Raw genomic sequence first — 20,750 nt, 5'->3', positions numbered from 1 at the left:
CAGGGTGCAGCACAAACAGGAAGTGTACGGCTTGCGCGCGGCCGCCGCTTCCGGGTTTGTTCTGAATTCCTATTGGCTAAAACTTAAGCCCCGCCTCCACTTAGCGTTGAGGCGCGGAAATCAAGCATGGCTCAAGTGGTACCGTAGGATGTGTTTTGTTAAATTTTTTATCTAAATACATATATTTTAAATATTTTAAATGCTGTGATGGTGAGTCTTGGTGTAATTCCTCCGTTACAGTGTTCTGTATTTAGCTTGCTAGCATCATCCTCCTATGAGGTTAGTTATCCACTCAGGTTGGTTTGGTTTGATGAACCAGTTCAGGCTCGCAGTACAGAATGACCCACTAGTGGTGTGTTTATGTCCAAGCTATAGATATTAATTTATGAGCAGCTCTGTTAAGTCTTACTTTCATGAACACATCCCCACAGTGTTTGTGTCTGCACTCAGCTTCCTTAAAAAGTTTTCACAGACTTTGATTGATGTTTGAGTTCTGACTGGAGTCTGTTGATCAGATTCTACATGTTTCCTGATCTTTTCCTCTCTTCCCCCTGATCTGATTAAGGCACACGACAGTGACAGTGATGTTGAGATTGTGGCACATAGCTGCCCAACTCCACGTCCTAAACGAAGGCGTGTCCTCGACCCTCTATCCATTCCAGCGGTGCCCATTTCCTACAAAAAGGTAAAGCACTCACACCAATTATCTGTCAATTCTCAGTGGTCATGTGCTGCCAGGGTCAAGGTTTCATTCCCATAACGGGTCTCTGTGTGTGGAGTTTTCATGTCATCCCCATGCTTAGTGGGTTTCCTCCAGGTACGCCAATCTCCTCCCACTGTCCAAAGACATGCCGATTAGGCAATTCTAGTTTGCCCATAGTGTGTGAGTGAATGAGGCGTGCGCCCTGTGATGGATTGGCACTGCAATGCGGTGTAGAGAATAAATGAATGAGTGAGTGTGTGTGAGTTTGTATTTTGTGTTTTTTAGTAATGTAAAAATATATATTTTATATCATAAAGATTGTTGATAATCTATTAAAGACCCCAGAGTTCACTTAAATTGTTCTAATATTTACATTTGATTTTAGGTCACACATAAACCTTTAGTGAAACAACCACTCTACAAACAAGTGGACTGTACAGGTAGCCCTGCATTACCAGGATACCAACATTACCTTTGAAATATATGAAAATCTTTTGCCAAATATGATTCCATTGAAAGTTTAGACTGTCCATGATACAGGTTCAGTTTATTGATTAAATTTAATTTTACATAAGTATGATATAAGTGATAACTTATCCAATGCTGCTGTGTTTGTGGATGAATAGATATCAGTGAAGAAGAAAAAGAAGCCAGTCTTTGGCTTCCGTCCCCACCCAAATGTAAGAACCATCCAATTACCATAAACTTGAGTGACTCTGAGGAGGAAACAGAACAAGAAATGCCTCAGTGAGTTTCACTCCTGACTTAAATTAAATGGTAAAATAAGTTAATTACTGAATGAGTTGATATCTAAGTGGAAAAATGTTTTAGATTTATAGTGTTTAATGTGGTGGCATCACTTCTTTTATCTTGCTTTGCTATGTAACTTGGACTCCCCTTCACCTCCACCTCCCTGCATCCTTCCTAGTTTGGAAACTAAGCGGTCAAACAAAAGAGTAAGGTCAGTAAAAACATTTTAACCTTCTCTCCACCACAATTGAATTTTCTTTAAGCCGAAGAAATAAATGTAGATTTATTTTTTATATGTTTAACAACCAAAAGGCCTAAAGATATACCAGACTTCAGTGACTGTCGCTCCCAAATACATGACCGCTACAAGGATGACAACAATATTATAATAAATAATAAAAAGCAAAGGCGTCCACTCAAACCTAAGCGCAGAGACCGTGCCCGAAAAATCTCACTGAAAATTCGCTGGCGAATGGATGTTCACAAAATTCCAGTGCTTTCAGTAAGTTTTTTTCCCCCTACAGGCTTTAATGGTATTTTTCTCATAAATACGATATAATGATCTGATTGTCACTTGCAGACGGATCCTCTGAGCAAGGCTGTAGCTCAGCTGTCTGTCAAACTTAAAGTCCCGCCCACTAAAATACTGTTGATGAAAAATGATGATGAGCTTCAAGTGCATTTAACAATCACACAGCTAGATCTTAGCATTACAGACACTATAGGTGAGTTAAAAGGTTTCTGATTAATCATTTTAATCAACAGGTTAGTCACTTATTATCCTGGGTGGCATTTTTTCCTCTAAATCTTGTCTTTTATGCCTGATCTGTCAGACTGTCTTGTGATAGCCGACGACAAAGAAGATGAAAGTAGCTGTGATGTCATTACCCTGCGACTGCAAGGCAAAGAAAAAGGATCCGTACAAGAATATTCCTTAGATAAAGTTGGTGAAGATCCAGATTTTTCTTATCACGTGATGTACAGTACAGTGTGACTTACTCGAAAGAGGCCCCGGATAGTCTGTAATAACTCTCACTATGATGAAGCAACAAAAAAAAATTGTGATCTCCGTTTTCTGCCAGACACATGGAGTATTATGTTGAAATGGTCCTGAAAATATCAGGCAAGATTCAGAGATTTCGTAGGCAACTGCTTAAGGGATTGTGTTCTGCAACAGTGTCAGACGTAACACTCTTTGAGGGTACGTCAGGAACACCATATTTCTTCCTAAATTTAGTCTGACATCGCATAAACAAATTGGTGACCCAATAGGTTCGCACTATAAAGATGCACTGCTCATTACTGATGAGAAGTTGATTAACTGAGTGAAGAGCTATGGCGTTAAACAGCACCATGGCTGTCTGGCACCTACTTTATTGATCCCACTCGGGGGCATCCCAGGGTGTTCAAAGCTTTATATACTGGGGAGCACGTTGTACGTTGTTTCCTTCAGATTGCTTTTTCTTAGTGAGGGTTATTACAGAATATTCTGTGCCTCTTTTGAGTAAGTCACCCTGTATGTTTGGTTTTTCTTATAGATTTCTTACTTTTTAACCTTTCAGGATGCTCCTCTGGGTTCCATTCTGTCACAGTACACTTCAGGTCTGTCCGCTGCTGCTAAGCGCAAGGTCAAATTCCTTTTCGATGGGTTAAAGTTGAAACACAATCAGACCCCTTTACAGCTGGATATGGAAGACGGTGATGTCATTGACGTCTGGGCCTAATTTCATTAACAGTATTGTTTCATGTCAGCTGTCTCATTTGCTGTTTCTTTCTTCATGAGGTTTAAATTTTGGTGCATATATAGATTTTTATCTTATTTAAAAAAATTACATATGTTTCTACATCACATGTACAGTATATTTACTATTTTAAACAATAATAAAAGTCTTGCTGCTGTTTTATTTATTTATTTTTTGAGTTCTGTATTAACTGAAATTAATTAGTGGTAGTATAAGATGTTTGGGTGTAAAAGAAAAAAGGTGCAGATTATAATAAACACTGATGGGATTTATTGTTATCTATTTGATTACTGACTTGTCAATCAATAGAAGACTTTACAACATGTCCTGTTTGCATAGTTCCCCTGTTGTATACAAGTTCTTGCAAATGTTTTGCCACCTTCAGCCCAGGTTCATTTTGTGCACATAATCTAAATATTTTAAATATTAAGCTCATTATTTTAGGATATATTATCGTACAGTTGAAGTCAAAGGTTTACATACACCTTGGTAAAAGTTATCAGAACTGATTTTTAACTGCTCAACAGATTTTATGTTAAACTATTTTTTGTTTTTGTTTTAGCATGTCAGTTCGGACATCTATTTTATACATGAGACAAGTGATTTTTCCAACATTTGTTTACGGATAAGTTATTTCACTTATAAGTCATTTTATCACAATTCCAGTGGGTCAAAAGCTAACATACACTTGGGCTTTCAACAGCTTGGGAAATTCCAACCAATTCCAAACCTGCAATGATATTGTATACATGTACTTCATTATGGAGTTTATCCCCTCTTTTGTTACAGTATAACAGCTTCCACTCTTCTTGGAAGGCTGCCCGCAAGATTTTGGAGTGTTTTTGTAGGAATTCATTTCCATTCTTTCTGTAAAGCATTCATAAGGGCAGGCACTGATATTGGATAAGAAGGCTTGTCTCGCAATCTCTGTTCCAGTTTATCCCAAAGGTGCTCGATAGGGTTGTGGTCAGGGCTCTGTGAGGGTCAGTCAAGTTCTTCCACTCCTAACTCATCAAACTGTGTCTTTATAGTCCCTGGTTTGTTCACGTCGGCACTGTCATGGTGGAATAGAAAAGAGCCTTCCCAAACTGTTGCCACAACGTTCGGAGCATAGCATTGTCCAAGATGTCTTGGTATGCGAAAGCATTAAGATTGCCGTTTACTGGGGATAAGGGTCTGATTAAAACACCCAAATTCAGTATTTAACAAGTCTGTTTTAAGGTTTGCCTTTAAACTCTGCCTCTTAGTTTGACATCATGGGAAAATCAAAAGAAATCAGCCTAGACCTCAGGAAAAAAGAAAACCTCCAAAAATCTGGTTTATTCCTTGTAAGCAACTTCCAAATACCTGAAAATACCACATTCATCAGTACAAACTATACCTCGCAAGTATAAACATAATGTGACCACTCAGGAAGATGTGTACTTTGGAACGAAAAGTACAAATCAATCTTTGTGACATTGTAAAGACACAGAAGAAAACAGATACAAGTGTATCTATATCCAGTAAAATGAGACCAGCATCAACGTAACCTAAAAGGCTGCTCAACAAAGAGGAAGCCGCAGCTCCAAAACCGCCATAAACCCAGACTAGAGTTGTTGCAGTGGCACTTGGGGACAAAGCTCTTACTTTTTGGTTCTTTAGTAACTAGGGTTAGGGTAATCTAGTCTATTAAAACAAAAATGAACTATTTATCTATAATGAACATTGTTGTCTGGATGAAAAAGGGGGAGGCTTGCAAGCTGAAGAACACCATCCCAATCGTAAAGCAGCAGCATTGTGGGGGTGCTTTGCTCCTGGAGGGAAAATAGATAGCATCATGAGGGAGGAAGATTATGTGGATATATTAAAGCAACATTTCCAGACACCAGCCAGAATATTAAAGCTTGGTCACAAATTGTTCTTCCAAATGGACAAGGAGTCCAAGGATACTTCCAAATTGTGGCAAAATGACTTTAGGACAATAAGGTTGAGGTATTGGTGTGACCATGACCTCAATCCTGAAGCAAATTGTGTGAAGAACTTAAAAACAATGTGAAGGCCTTAAAAGCTGACTCGGTCAGACCAGTTCTGTCAGGAGGAATGGGTGAAATTCCAGCAACTTCAATAAGTGAGATGTGTGTGGAAAGGCTAGCCGAAGCATTTGACAAATGTTAAAGGATTACAGGGAATATTCCCATTGTATGTAAATTTCTGACCTCTTTGTTACATCTTTCTATCTACATATTAAATACAGGTTTATTTATATACATTGCTGCACAAAAAGAAAGAAAAATTATTCTTCGCATATCCCAACTTTGTTAGTGGGATATGCGGGTCAGTCATTATACGGGACTCCGGAGCAGACAGGGTTAAGGGCCTCGCTCAAAGGCCCAACAGTGGCAATTGATCCTAACTGATCTAAGACAGGGAATGTTAACTAGGATTAAATGTCGGGAAAAACAGTTTTTTTAATTGTATTTGTCATAAACACAACCATACGCAGTATGATATGCAGTTCAATGCTAATAAGATTATTAAAGACATATAAGATAAAGGTAAGGTGGAGAGGAAAGACAAGGATTTTGCTGTAAGAAAAACTGCACTGAGAGAAATGGTACGTTTCCTTTTGCAAAGTTGCGGTATCTAAACTTCTGGTTTCAGGTATAGATCGTGGTTTACACTTCTGTAGTTAAACTTGCACCTCAGCAACGATTATTATTAAACCTCTGTTCCGAAATGTGTCGTAATACTGTTTGCCGCGTTATCATGTGACGATTATATTTGCGTGGTGTGCAAAGGGGGCGGGGTTTAAACCACCGTCTGTCTCCTTCTGGCCAATCGACAGTGAGTGACGTCAGAAAAAGGATGTAACTAAAAATCGGGAGTTAATTCAAGATGGCGACGCCGTAGTGCAGTTTCACAGTGACAACAGTAGCAACAAAGAAAAACAAACTTGAATTTTCATTTTTTTTTCTGTTTCTAAAAAAATGTTATCGCGTCAGTCGAGCTTCTGTTGACGCGTTTAAAGCGATAGAGCTGCTTCATTTCGGCGCTGAAGTGAAGTGTGTGGAAGTGCTGTAGACGAGCTGACTTAAACCCGCAACAACTGCAGGTAAACACCGGCGTCCTGACTCCTCTCAGGGATCATCATAACAATCTAATAGTCATCAATAACGCCACAGTGAGGTACTGCACAGCCGTCTTATTTATCTGTTTAATTAACTCGTGTTATATGACTGTCTTCTCACAGTTATTATTTTGTTGGTTTAACATGATTGGTGTTTATCCTGTATTTCCTGAGTGTTGTTAAATATTATATCCTGAAGATTATAGCACACAAACACATCAGGGATTAATTTATAGTCTGTCTGTACTACCTGGTATCAACCCAAATGAGAACTGGTTTCCCTGTTGATTCTGGTTCCCCTCATTTCTTTATACTTGTTTTTAATTCATATCTATTTTAAAACTTTCTTACAACAATAAACATCACTAAAAGTGCTATACAAATAAAATCTGATTTAATTTCTCATTAGGTTACCTGATATCATCAGCTTTTTTTTTAATCTTCTTTAGTCAGGTGCTCTGCACGCGCTCTCAGACTAACCCATATATTTTTTCCCATCTGTTGGTCAATATTCAGGATATGAAGACGCTTAGTCAGCATAAATAAATGCCATTCTGAAGCAGAAGCTTGTCTGACTTAGAAAGAAAAAGCAAGGATTATACAACGCAAAAGTTTGCATTTATCCAGTATAGAATTGACAAATTAGTTCCAAAAGAAATAAAGTAAGTTTATAAAAATCTGTGTATGTGCATCGTCTATTTAAATATGCATGCTATGACCCCTTCTTTTCTCCAGCCTTAATTTGAATAAGGGATATCTGACTGGATTGCAGATGTTGAGAAGAATAAGGTGCAAACATTACATCTGAGAGATTTCACAAGTTTGTCAAAGAATATGTCAGACAGAAGTGACTGTAATGGTTATGCAGGCAAAGAATTGGCATCCAAGTTATTAAGGGCAAGGGAATGTTTTTGTCACTTACAAAACACAACACATAAAATTGGTTTTAAATCCACGTTTTGTTTTTTTTTTGTTTGTTTTGTTTTTTTACAATAATGCGATGGTCATTGATGTCATCCCCACTCACAGTCCTGATTGGTGTTTTCTCATTGCCTGTATTGTATGACTGTGTGTCTTTGCCTATGACCTGTAATGACTTGGTTCACTGAGTTAGATTCCAGGCATAAAACGGTTGACCCCAAAGTCTGGTTCATTTTGATCAGTGAGAACACAATCATTCTTTGCTTTGGAACCACACCTGAGTGGGCTGGAAAAGGTGGTCCTGAGAACGATACAGCATACCTGATCACAGAATTAGGTCTATGTTTAGATGCGATGTCTCAGTGCCATCGGTCTCCTTGGGAATCTCCACATGCCAATCTAATCCTTTGACCTACACAGCTATAGTTGCTATAAAAAAATGTATATATAGTATATTTGTATGTATTTTGAATGGGTGCGAAGCAACCGTTCCTGACCACCCTCCAAATGTATTATGCCTAATTAATGTGAAAACAAGAACTCACGGTTCAGTATTTGTGTTGGCATTATTGTCCGATATGTCACTTAACATATACGAAATGGGTCAACATGCCAAATGACATGATGGCAACAGTGATCAGCTCACGATGGCAGTCAGAAGAACAGACTCTTAATTTGGTATTTTACATTAACAAATTCATGCTGACAAAAAAAAAACAGCCAAAGCTCTATTTACGTTTTCACCCACCCAAGCTCAGATTAAATTTCTGCAGTGTATTCAGATGCAGTATTTTCCCATAGACATTTTTTCGGGCTTGGTGATAAGAGGATGATTAAAGTTTTGTGTGCGCAGACTCAATTTTTTGGTTATTTATTTTTCCTCGCCAAACACAAGACTTTTGGTCTGTAATTTATATCTGTGTACTACAGATCAGTGCTGATTTGGAGAGACCAAGCCCTTTGTCATTTCAGCTGCATTTTAATTCATACAGAGATAAGGAACTTCGAATATCAAGTGAATATCAAACGTCTGGCCAACCTTATTGCGGTGAACCAAAGGGTGTAGTTAACATTAGTACTAAGATGGTGAGTTAGGATAGAGAGCTGAAAAACACGCCTAGATGGCAAATTCCACACTGTAGCTTTATTCTGACAGTATTAAACAATGTCTGTACAAGCCAGTTCTCCGTTCCTTAGTTATACACGAACTGTAGAATATAGCAATCATGCCCTGCACTGCTGGTTACTGCGGAGAATAATTTTAGCGAGGTAGCTCATCAGAGCAGCATTGAAGCAAAACTTGACCTGTAAAGACATCATGCTCTGGTCTACCTCAACAAAAAGGAAGTGCCACCTTTGTGTGACGTTATTAGACATTAGCGTGTAGCCACATTTACTAAACTTCTGCCTGTTCCAGTATATTGGATGGCATTAGATTTAAAAATAAAAAAAAATAGCTTGGCATGTCGGCATGATGTCCTGCAATGCCTGTACTATTATAAGAAAAACATTGAGATGTAACCTTCTCCAAGAATGTGTTCAGCTTCATCGAAGCATTACGTCTTCTACTTACTTGGTCATATACACGGTGTCATTCTTAGGAAGCCACAGACCACTTCTAGTGTTCACTTCTGCTTTATGTGACTAGTTTCCTAAATGGATCAGTACACACAACTTCATACACTTTTGTATGTTTTAGGCTCTAGATGCTCATGCTTTAGAAATAATATCTTGCATTTATGCGCTTAATACTCTCTTAATTCTCTCTTTGTTTGTGTGTCATGTACAGCAGCAATGTCATTTGTCCAGCCGACCACAGATACCACTCCCTTCTTTTCGGATGATGATGGGGAAGGGACAGATACAAAGAACGAGGAGCAGTCAGATCAGCCAGAGGCAGAGTGCACGAGTGGAGTGTCCAATAGGAGAGCGTTTATGACCGTGATTGTCCTCTGCTATGTCAACTTGCTAAACTATATGGACAGATTCACTGTAGCAGGTTTGTATTACAGTACATCCACTTTGTGACTTTCAGATGTGTTTCACAAAGTGGAGTTTTCATTTGAAAGAGTCTTTTGTCCTGAATTAAAATGTCAGATAGTTGCCAGGTTTTTTGAAATGGTCTAAATAAAGGTAGAATGACTAGAGCATTGACGATAGGCATTGTCTGAAATTCATTTTCAGACAATGCCTTTTTTTTTTTAACAGCAATTCGTATTACTCTGAGCAAATATTGCCCAAGGCTATTGATGTATCACATGTGAGATTGACATGATCTCTCTTTCAAGTGCTGTAACACACAGTCAATATCACTTACCTCTTGAATCTTTGTGATCTGGAACAGGGAGCTCTGTATACACGACAAGCTCGACCTATTTCGTACCCACTGTCTTTTATATTTTATTCATTCGACAGGTCACATTTAAATGAATTGTTTTATAATTATTGTTGTATGAATGTGTTCTAGTAAAAAAATTGTTAAAAAAAGCTAATTAAAAGCTGTCTTCCCAAATCTAAATTTGTTGGGGTTTTTTTTTTTCCTGTTTGTGCAATTATGAAGGAAGCTGACCATAAAATAATTTGTAAAGTCCGTCAAATTTGTTTTGTTGTTCTTTCCTGTAGGTGTACTTCCTGATATTGAGAAATTCTTCAACATCAGTGATGGCAAATCTGGGCTGCTTCAAACCGGTATGATGATGATGATGATGATGATGATGGTGGTGGATGCTTTATTGTTGTTGCCATGAACACCAAAATTAACTGGAAACCTGTTCTCCCAGTCTTTATCTGCAGCTACATGTTTCTTGCTCCAATTTTTGGTTACCTGGGCGACCGGTACAACAGGAAGGCGATCATGTGTGTGGGCATCAGCTTCTGGTCTTTAGTGACTTTAGCCAGCTCCTACGTCACCAAAGATGTTAGTAGAAAAACTAGACCTGTTCTTTATTCTTGACTTGTTTTAATGCCTTTTTATATATAAAATGGACTTTAATATACAAAAACATATTTAATATATAAAAAGGCGACTGAGGTTTGATTAAATGACTTTTGATGCGTTGCCATCTGTCTTTTTGTGAGACAGCATTTTTGGGCATTGTTGCTGACACGGGGGTTCGTTGGGGTCGGTGAGGCCAGTTACTCCACCATCGCACCCACCATCATCGCAGACCTTTTCGTTAAGGAGAAGAGAACAGTCATGCTCTCTGTTTTCTACTTTGCCATCCCTGTAGGCAGGTGAGAGAAATACAGAGGAGTTTGAACTTGACACTGTCAAGTCTTGGGATTTCAGAAAGTTACTATCATTATTTTATTATTATTATTATTATTAAAACACTGCACCAGATAACTTGACTGATAAGTCGTTGTAACCAAGAGCATTAAAATTCTGTGAAAGCAGTGATTAATTGCCATCTTAAAAATTATTTATTTACATATGATTGCTTTAGAAATCAAAGACATGCTATCTCAGAAATCTTTTGAGGAACTGAAGATTTCTTTAATTATGAGAGCTACACAGTTCCTGGATGACTTTCTGTTCTTTGTTTTTGCTGTAAATCAGAGACTGTGACCATTATACAAAAAGTGATGCAAACAGTGTGATGATAACATCATCTGAGCATGTGGCAAGCATACAGCAGTGCAAACTGTGGTTAAATTTGGAGACTTGTTGTTCCTTATTCAGTCACTGGAAAGTCTGTAATAGTTGGTAATTTGTACCTAAACAATTCTGAACATATCTTGCAGCAGAAGAATATACATAATTTCAAATGAACACGTTCATTTTAGTAGGTGTTTACCTACTTTTTGCACTCGTGCAGGCTTTTCCCTAGGAATCATATATCATGATTTTACTTCCTATGACGCACTGATCAGGAACTCCATAGACAAACCATGTCATTGTCATCTAGTTTAGTTCTTTAAAAGGTTGCAAGATGTTGGGGCATACTGTTCCTTGCAGGTTTTAAAAAAAAAATTAATTTGCATTTTGGAGGTGGTCTGCACTTTACCAATCGGTAAAGTCCAGGTTTCTCTTCCACATTAGATCTTTTTAAACTTTATAACATGATGGCATTAATTTATTTTCTCTGTCCCACCTTCTCCCTGTTTCTCTTTTTTTTACACCCTCACACACACACCTATCAGTGGTCTGGGCTACATAGTTGGATCAGCAGTGGATAAACAGGCAAAAGACTGGCACTGGGCTCTGAGGGTAAGTCCGCAAGCACATTATGTTTCACTTGCACTTTTGTTCTGATGCGACATTCACACCTTTTATTGACTTGTAATAAACACCTTCATGCCTTTGTCTGTCTCTCTCCATCAGGTGACGCCTGCGTTGGGTCTTTTAGCGGTGGTGTTGTTATTGTGTGTGGTGAAGGAGCCAAAGAGAGGTGCTATAGAGGCTCGGCCCGAGCACACACTGCACAGGACCAGCTGGCTCTCAGACATGAAGGCTCTCTTCAGGAAGTCAGTGCTGTTCTGATTTTACAACTTGCATGATTTTTTTTTTAAATTTTTGCTTAAAAGTATTCACTGCTTAGGCTGCAGACCTTCCTACCCTGAAATCTCCATTGCGTGTCCACTGACATCAGTTTATATTTAACACCATTGTCCGACTTTTCTTATCCTTCTTGATTAATTCTTCAAAAGTAACAGATGAAAATATGTACAATATTGTGTATTTCCGCCTACTAGCAAACTCAATCACGTGACAATTATCACATTTACATGAAGCCAGACTCCTTCATGTCTTTTTCCCTAAGTTTAGGGAGTGTGTTTATAGCTAGAAGTCGCTAATCGTCGTGATTTAAGAGGGTAGATAGAGTGTATGCCAATAGACTCCAGACTCTGAGTAGTTGTGACATTTTTAGGGTTCAGTCTTTTGAGAATAAGGGGAATATTTTTCCTATCTCAGGAATACCATGTGTACATCTTTTAATTGTACCAGTCTCTCTCTCTTCAGTAAGAGCTTCGTACTGTCGACCTTTGGTTTCACGGCAGTGGCTTTCGTCACAGGATCGCTTGCTCTTTGGGCTCCTGCTTTCCTCTTCAGAGCAGCGGTCTTCACCGGAGAGAAGCAGCCATGCATCCAGGAGCCATGTGACACCTCTGACAGGTTAGACTTGCAATCATTGAGGGAACATACACTGTCGCGTTAATGCATGTCTCACACTCTGTAATATCACGCTTTCAAAAAGCAGGAAACTGAAACTAGCCGTACATTGCCGATCAAATGTATTTTGAGACTATTGTCATTTTAATAATAACGGAATCAGTTTAACCTCATCTTCTGCACTGCAACACTGATGCACACTGACAGTTCCAGTTTAGTGAAAACAAACTTCTTGTATTGTAAATGTGCAGAACCCTTTCTCATTTCCTTTCCACACAGATTATGATGGTCTAATATCTGTTTATTTCAATATCCTGTCTGTGTGCCCTCTAGTCTGTATTTTGGAATCATCACATGTGTGACGGGAGTGTTGGGTGTAGCAATGGGTGTAGGTGTCAGTAAGCGTTTGAGGACGAGAACGCCACGTGCCGATCCACTCGTGTGTGCTGCTGGCCTCCTCCTCGCTGCCCCCTTCCTTTATCTGTCCATCATCTTTGCCCAGGGCAGCACCATAGCTACCTATGTGAGTTCGCTTCTGTATACCATTTAAAAAAAAAAAAAAAAAAAAAAATTCTCACTCTTGCTGCAATTTCTCACATTTCATTTTTTCACACTTAGCACACACTCTTTACACATCTTTAGCATGTTTTTTGTTTCCTCGCCATTTCCTGTTTGTTTCTGGTTTTTTTTTTTACATTGGTGCTGTGCTTTATATTTAAGATATTAAAGCAAAAGATTAATATTCTAAAAAATGCATTGTAATACTAAATTTGAATCCGAGGTTTTATCCTGCCACAGACTGGGCAACTATTACCGGTAGCGTGCGTATGTTTATATCAACCACAGAAGCTTGAAAAAATGAAGCTAAGCAGGGGATTGAAACTAAACAGACATTACTGTAACTTTTTTACTATCATTTTATTGAAATGGCTGCAATGCAGATAAGAGAGAATACAATATTTCCAAACTTCTTTAGTAAGCCTTCCCTTGATTTGGTACATGTTCATTCATTTAACCAATAACTCGGTTAAAAAAATGGCGTAGAACAAAAAAGGCAGATGTGCAGTTACACTTCTGAGTCCAGTGTGGTAATTTTTTGTTTACGTCCCACACAGATTCTCAAAATCCCCTTTAGCTGCCTCTTAGAGCCGCATGATTTACATTTACATAGGCATTTGGCAAACGCCCTCATCCGGAGCGACTTACATTTTTATCTCTTTACATATATGAGCAGTTGAGGGTTAAGGGCCTTGCTCAAAGGCCCAACAGTGGCAACTTGGTGGTCGTGGGGTTTGAACTTGGGACTTTCCGAACCGTTGTCCAATACCTCGCCGGTGTCGCTTATTTTGAGTTTATGGGTGTGGAGCAGACGATTGTCAGGGGTAAAAAAACAAAAAGTGGTTACTTTGTATGAGACATGACATGTAAGCACTTAACAACATGAATTACGCAGCTTTTCAGTGTTTATTTGATACTTTTATTAGTTGTTAATAGTTCAAAACCTGTAAGAAATATACAGTACTGTGCAGAAGTCTTTAATTTCTTAAATATGTTTATCATGTCGGCATTATATATAAAAGCATTCATTATATTCATAAAAAAAAGAAAGAACATTACAGAAGAAGATATACCTGTAAGGCAAGCACAATTACATAACATACCAGTTTTTTAGATGAAACCAAAACCCTAATGTAGGCTCCAGAGTTTTACAAAAAATAGAAAGGAGCAAGAACCAGCAGAATTCATATTCTCCAGCACACTCAGTAAAACCTAACGGCTGTTTTATTTATAAACTAAACAAATCTGTCTCTTGTCAGTGTTTGTTATTACACTTTAGTTCTTTTTATAGAAGTTTTTTTAATGTAGAAATGTTTTGGAAGGCATTTTTTTTGTGCCTAAGGGTTTTTAAAAAAAATGTTTTTTTTTAATATATGTGGAAATAGTAAATGATTTTGATTCAGTCTGATTCCTCTCAAGGTTTCTTCCTATTGCCATCCTAGGGACTTTTTCCTTGCCATTGTCACTCTCAGCTTGCTCCTCAGGGACTATCTAATCATTTTGATTTATACACATTGACATTTCATACAAACTTTCATAATTTGTTTTGATGGTGTCAAGCTGCTTTGCGACAATGACGATTGTTAATAGCACTTTGCAAATTAAATAAAATTCAATTGAATTTAGTACCTAATAATACATGATAAACATGTATAGCAAAATTTATACTAAAGATAATACGGTGCCTAAGACAGTATTACCCTATTACTGTTTACTCTAGGTTTACTGCTTAGAGTTCAATATTAGCATTGTGGGCTTTCACACACTCAGTAGCTTTTCATTTGTAAAGTAACTACCATCAGTGGCTGTCAAAAATAAACTGCTTGCTTAAGCTCACTGACTGCAGAATGCCTGTACATCTGCAGAATGCCTGACCTTTTATGCAGTTATCTAATCAAGCAAACCTGTAGCAGCAGTGCAACGCTTAAAATCATGCGGAAATTTATCATGGAGCTTCCCCCTGCAGAGCTGCTACTCTTTGGGTCTTTTTTGTTTATCACACATTTTGTGAAACCTCTAGAGACTGTTTTATGTGTGAAAATTCCAACAAAATTCTCAAACCAAGCCTGTCTGTAATCAGCAACGATGCCGAAAAAGGCATCAAGGAGTCGAAGCTCTTGACTTATCTGCATGATGCACTGCATTGCTGTCACGTGATTTGTTGATTAGATAACTGCATGAAAGGTAAGGATAAAATATGTGTAGGTTATTTATAATTAACAGTTATTCGTTGGAGTTACATTATTTATGTAGCTTAATTAACACAGTAGTCAGCATGGTGCTGCAAAAAGTGGATAAGTCTCAGTAAGATTATAATATATGATGTGCTTTTTGTTGTTTAAATGCATGAATAAAAATGTAATACCTAATTAAAATATAATTGAAAGCTGGATTTACTGAGACCCGTTTGGTTGTTTTGCTAAAAGGTTTAATTATGCTGTATTATGCTGTATTTATTTCGGTGATTAAAACAACGTAAAACTTTAAGTAAAATAAAGCGATTTTTGTTTTTGAACATGCCAAGTATTACAAAAAATCTGAGTGTGTGAGTGAGTGTTGTAGATTGAATGCTGCTGCACCTTTGCCTCCTTTGATGTCTTAGGGTGACCTTTGTGTACCATTTTTATTTGATTCAGGTCTTCATCTTTTTTGGTGAGATGTTCCTCTCAATGAACTGGGCCATTGTGGCTGACATCTTGCTGGTGAGCTTCCTTTTCTGCTTTTTTTTATATACAAGTATTTATAACAAACTGACCTGGCATTAAATATTGATCACATCTCTCTCTCTCTCTGGCTCTCTCAGTATGTTGTCGTCCCCACACGGCGCTCCACTGCAGAGGCTTTTCAGATTGTTCTCTCTCACCTGCTGGGAGACGCAGGCAGTCCCTACCTCATAGGAGTGGTACGTGTCACTATGACATATATATACAACGAAATACACAGTTTATTCTGTTGGATCGTTCTATTAATAATTCATTTGTTTGCTTTCCGTGGTAGGTGTCAGACTCACTAAAACGCACAGACTCTTACATGTGGCAGTTTCGCTCCTTGCAGCTCTCTCTCCTCCTCTGTTCTTTCGTTGCCGTGGTCGGCGGGGGTTTCTTCTTGGCCACGGCCCTTTTTGTTGAAAAAGACAGACATGATGCAGAGAGCTATGTCCCTTCAGGTGAGTATAAAATGGATTTGTCTTTCTTTGACTGTATTCAGTAACTTCAGTAATGTATGTAACTTATTCAGTTAACATTACTTATTAATCAAGTCCAAAACAACAATGGCACAGCTAGTGAGTCCAAATTGTCAGTGCTGTCGAGGTGAGAGGTATATTTCTCTCTCTCTCTTTCTCTCTCTCTCTGCTTGTCTTTCCTTCCCCATCAATCATAGAGAAACTGTGCATAGCGGTGAGAAGCACTGTCTTCCAAATGCTGCCCAGTGTGGTGCAGTTTTAAATGACTTGTGCTTAGCTGGCTTTACTTGTCTTAAAGAAAACATGTGATAACCTTCTCCCTATGTGGCCATGCAAGACCTACTGCATAGACCTATAAACTGAAGTTTATTTGCGCACGCGGAAGGAGCGGCTAGCGCTTTCCTCCAAGTGTGTTACTCCGCCCCTAACGGTGGCTGCGCAAGCAGTTCGAAAAGATGCGGTAGGCTGACGTCACACGGTTCGGAGGAAACATGGGATAGTCTTCGGCCCTCCTGGCTAAGTGGTAGTAGTAGCCTTAATATGGGTGCCCCCCTAGCGATGGGGAGGAATTGGCTACGACTAATATTGGAGAGAAAATATTACTTTTTATTCACGTTTGAACAAAAAATGGCAAGTCAAATTAAACATACCCCTTGCAAACTGTTACAGTCTATTGGAAAATCCAAAGTTCTATACTATTCCAAATAGTCCAAGCTGTTCTAAAGCATCCTTATTCCTGATTCATTGGGAACAGCTGTTTTAATCAACTAAAGCAGGTGAAAAACAGAAGCTATCTGCTGTTGGTTTGTGGACAGTCATGGCTAAGACAAATGAGCTCACTGAGGATCTGCAGGATGAAATGTCAAGAAAATGCTATAAGACCATATTTAAATGTTTTGAAGTTCCAGTGGCTTTTGTGCAAAGTATTATTAAAGCAAAAGTGACACCTGTGCTGGCCAGGAGGATAGTAAGAGAGGTAAAAAAAAGAATTTAAGGATCACCACCAAAGCCATCCTGATGATTCTAGGCTCTGCTGGTGGCAGCATCTCAAGGCAGACAGTCCAATGGACACTGCACACCACTGGGTTTCACGGACGTAGACCAAGGAGGACACCACTTCTCCAGATAAGGCACACAAAAGCCCGCTTGGCCTTTGCAAATGCTCATCTGGACAAAGAAGACGACTTCTGGTCTTCTGTTTTATGGTCAGATGTAAAAAAAAAAATTTATATGTTTGGCCTCATTGATGTAGCCTTTATTTGGCGTAAAAAGGAGACGCCTTCAACCCTAAAAACAGCATCCCCACTGTCAAACATTGTGGCCTAATGACCTAATGTTTTGGTGGTGTTTTTCATTAGGGAACCTAATCACAGTAATCAGCACTATGAAAAATGAGCAATACATCAAAATTCTCAACAACATCAGGCAGTCTGCAGAGGAACTTGGCCTTGGGCACCTGTGGACATTTCAGCACGACACGACCCAAAACACACAGACAAAAACATTACTGTTTTGCAGTGGCCCAGCCAGAGTTGGTGTGCAGAGCCAGTTCTGACTTAAATCCACTTGAGAATCTGTGGAGGGAGCTAACGTTCGGGGTGATGGCAAAGACATCCTCCAACCTGAAAGAGTTGGAGCTCATTGCTAAAGATGAATTGGCAAAAATACCAGTGAGACATGCAGAAAGCTGGTCGGCAAATATAGGAAGCGTTTGATTGCTGTAATGGCCAATAAAGGCTTTTTAATTTATTATTGATAAAGGTATAAATAATAATGGACATGCCACTTTTTATTCAAATGTAAATAATAGATAAGTAATATTTTTTTCCACAATGATGCCTCTTGTACACCGTCTTATTATCTTCTGGGAGACGCCTGTGTCATTTCCAATCAAATTTTCACAAACGCTATATCGAAAATAGAAATCGACCACATCTTCCACAAACACTAATACTTAGCGAAAGTATTGCTTCTTCTTTTGATTTTAACGGTCGTTGGTATGTTATGGAGTGTGGGGCAGAAACTAAAAAAAGATTGCCTTTGTATGAGAAATGAAATTTAAATAATTAACATGAGTTATTATATATTTTTATTATAATTTTAGTAGTTTTTTTTTGTTCTGTAAGAAATATGCTTCTATTATTTACTTCATAGGTTTACTACTTGGTGTCCAATACCATAACCATACCATACCACTTTATTTCTAAAGCACTTTAAAACAACAACAAAGCTGACCAAAGTGCTGTACAAAGAGTCAACATTTAGGCCATAAAACAGCAGGGTGTCCAATAACATCATTGTGGGCTCTCACACACTCAGTGGTTTGTCATTTATAAAATAACTGCCACTAGTAGCTGTGAAAAAAAAAAAAAACTACTTGCATAAACTCACCAACCACAGAATGCCTGTACACCTGACCTTTCATGCAGTTATCTAATCAGCCAATCAAGTTGCAGCAGAGCAACGCTTAAAATCGTGCGGAAATTCTTTGTGGAGCTTCCTCCTGCAGAGCTGCTACTCTTTGTGTCTTTTTTTGTTGTTGTTTATCATGTACAGACACTCAGCACTGTTAAGTGTTAAGTAAACGTTTTTAGTCTGGCATCGCACATCTGGGAAACAAGAAATACCAGTCAGGCAAATTTTCCAATATTTCTGTTCACTTGGAAAAGAACAAAAAAATCTTTCGATGTGTTTTAATATGTTGTGTATCGGCATAGTTTAAAAACTTTTCCTGAATATTTATTCTAATTTATTTTTAAGCATACAGATTGCAAGCATACAGAACATTTTATTATGGATAAAAGGTTCTCCCTCTTATATCATTTTTATATCTTTTTCTTCAGATGATGCACCAATTATCGTCCCTAAAAGAGGAAGATCCACCAAGGTCTCAGTGTCGAGTGTTTTAATTTGAGGACTTCTAGAGAACACTCACCACTCTGGGGGGAAAGGAGACGGATATACACGAGCTTAACACCACTGCTTAGTAAGGGGCGAATAGGGTCACTGATTGAAATTTCACCCCTTCAGGGATTTTTAGGTTAATTTATTATATGTATTATGTTTATATTATTAACACTGTTACTATTTTTGGGAGCATGACTAACCATGAGGAAGTGTGACATGGCACTTTTGAATGACTTGCTTTTCCTGGGAGGAAAAAAAAATGCTGTCCAGCATTTTGCATTCCAGAACTGACAAAAGAGTTGTGTCTCTTACAGAGGAACGCTGAAGACTGTTAATAATAGGAAACAGTCTGGAAGAACTCATCCAGGAAGGACTGTTTCTTTTTCTATATGTTAAAAAGCACAAATTGTGTTTTAAACCTCAAGCAGAAAAGGAGATTTTAACCTTTGTTGTTAACATACATTTCAGGTTGTTAAATAATTTAGCAGACATGTACAGACTAAAATAAATGAACAGATATCATTTTACTGTCCTTTCTGTAATCACACTACATTACCATAATGACACAACTATGCATTGATGTGGGAATGTTACATTACCTGGATGACCTTTTATACATGCATATTCAACACGTCCCACATGCTAATCCACATTTAGCTTTCTTCATTTTGGTTTTTGTAAATCAGATAAAACACCTACTGCTCTCTTTTTTTATTATTCTAAATACTAAAACTTAATTGAAATTAAATGCAGTAGTTGAGAAAACAGCAGATGTTCAGGGTGTGCCACTTAAATAAAGAAAGTCATTCCTTTTTTTTATTATTATTTTTAAGAAGATTATAGTGTTTGTATGAAACTTGATTGATTTGGAGCAGCTGTAATTTGGGAAAGATTTTATTTTTTATTTTTTTTTAAGCAATAAATTACGCTTCAGCTCATGTGTGTTTGTGGTCTTTTTACCTAATCTGAACGCTATACTTAGAAAACTTTCAGCAACAACCTTATACTAGTCCATAAACGTCTAACTTCAGCTCGAAACTTGTTTTCTGTTCTGTCCTTAGCAATCACCTTTCCAGCAGTGTTACTTATTCCCCCCCCTCTTTCTCTCTCTCTCTCTCTCTCTCTCTCTCTCTCTCTCTATTGGGGAGCGCGATGTTGTCTTCAGTTGCTGTGGTTTCCTGTTTGTAGGTGGGAGAGACAGGTTCAGTAAATTTCTCACTACATTGCAAATTAGCCGAGCAAATGCAACATGAAAACAGTCTCGACTGCTCTGAGGTGTAGTGGAATAGTGATGATTTATGCAACGGCTTAAATGCAAGTGTGTGGATGTGTGTGCATGCATAAAAGCTAAATGTCATAAGTGTGGCAGCTGATACAAAGGGGAAACTGAAAATTTGATGTTTATGTTAATTTTCCCCCTTAAACCAACTCACCCTATCATAGGTGGCTTTTAATGAGTGTAATAAAACAAAATTGCCTTTATTGTACTTTACAAATGTATTAATTTCTTGTTTTGTGATTTGGTGAGAGATTTGGTTTCCTGGAGGTTTTAAGCTCCTGTGTGATAATTATAAAGCAAAATGATTCTTTGAAATTACCGTAGTACCTAGTGGCGCATTAGGGATAAAGAGTATTAAATTATATTTCTAAATAGTGATGTAGACTGAAATGTCTACATCTCTGAAAGAAGAACGTAAAGCAGCATGTGGAACACTTGCGACTAAATACGAAGCACATGAGCAAAAAAAAAAAAGGAACAGTCC

The 20,750-nt window shown here is 38.1% G+C and overlaps 2 protein-coding genes across 6 annotated transcripts; both read left to right on the top strand.

The window, feature by feature from the left end:
* The first annotated feature begins 87 nt into the window (after window positions 1-87).
* On the top strand, window positions 88-3,462 carry nfatc2ip (nuclear factor of activated T cells 2 interacting protein). Of its 2 annotated transcripts, none has more exons than XM_053514090.1 (9): window positions 88-138; window positions 566-685; window positions 1,089-1,143; window positions 1,330-1,450; window positions 1,632-1,664; window positions 1,766-1,955; window positions 2,034-2,178; window positions 2,287-2,396; window positions 3,016-3,462. In XM_053514090.1, exons 1-9 carry the CDS (start codon window positions 127-129, stop codon window positions 3,175-3,177), a joined length of 948 nt encoding a protein of 315 aa, XP_053370065.1. In that variant the 5' UTR covers window positions 88-126; the 3' UTR covers window positions 3,178-3,462. The 2 variants fall into 2 exon arrangements, with proteins under 2 accessions (XP_053370065.1, XP_053370066.1); XM_053514091.1 differs by lacking the exon at window positions 88-138 and adding an exon at window positions 193-210.
* Window positions 3,463-6,084: 2,622 nt separating this feature from the next.
* On the top strand, window positions 6,085-19,519 carry spns1 (SPNS lysolipid transporter 1, lysophospholipid). Of its 4 annotated transcripts, none has more exons than XM_053515014.1 (13): window positions 6,085-6,289; window positions 9,018-9,224; window positions 9,848-9,913; window positions 10,006-10,142; window positions 10,308-10,459; window positions 11,369-11,435; window positions 11,550-11,692; window positions 12,189-12,341; window positions 12,672-12,861; window positions 15,533-15,598; window positions 15,700-15,798; window positions 15,894-16,062; window positions 18,924-19,519. In XM_053515014.1, exons 2-13 carry the CDS (start codon window positions 9,020-9,022, stop codon window positions 18,992-18,994), a joined length of 1,518 nt encoding a protein of 505 aa, XP_053370989.1. In that variant the 5' UTR covers window positions 6,085-6,289; window positions 9,018-9,019; the 3' UTR covers window positions 18,995-19,519. The 4 variants fall into 4 exon arrangements, with proteins under 4 accessions (XP_053370989.1, XP_053370988.1, XP_053370987.1 ...); XM_053515013.1 differs by having other exon boundaries at window positions 9,015-9,224; XM_053515012.1 differs by having other exon boundaries at window positions 6,085-6,363.
* The last annotated feature ends 1,231 nt before the right edge of the window (window positions 19,520-20,750 follow it).

This window comes from Clarias gariepinus, chromosome 16 (assembly GCF_024256425.1).
Source record: "Clarias gariepinus isolate MV-2021 ecotype Netherlands chromosome 16, CGAR_prim_01v2, whole genome shotgun sequence".
Classification (NCBI taxonomy): Eukaryota; Metazoa; Chordata; class Actinopteri; order Siluriformes; family Clariidae; genus Clarias; species Clarias gariepinus.
The sequence above is the reverse complement of the archived record's forward strand: the minus strand, read 5'-3'. Positions and strand labels throughout refer to the sequence as shown.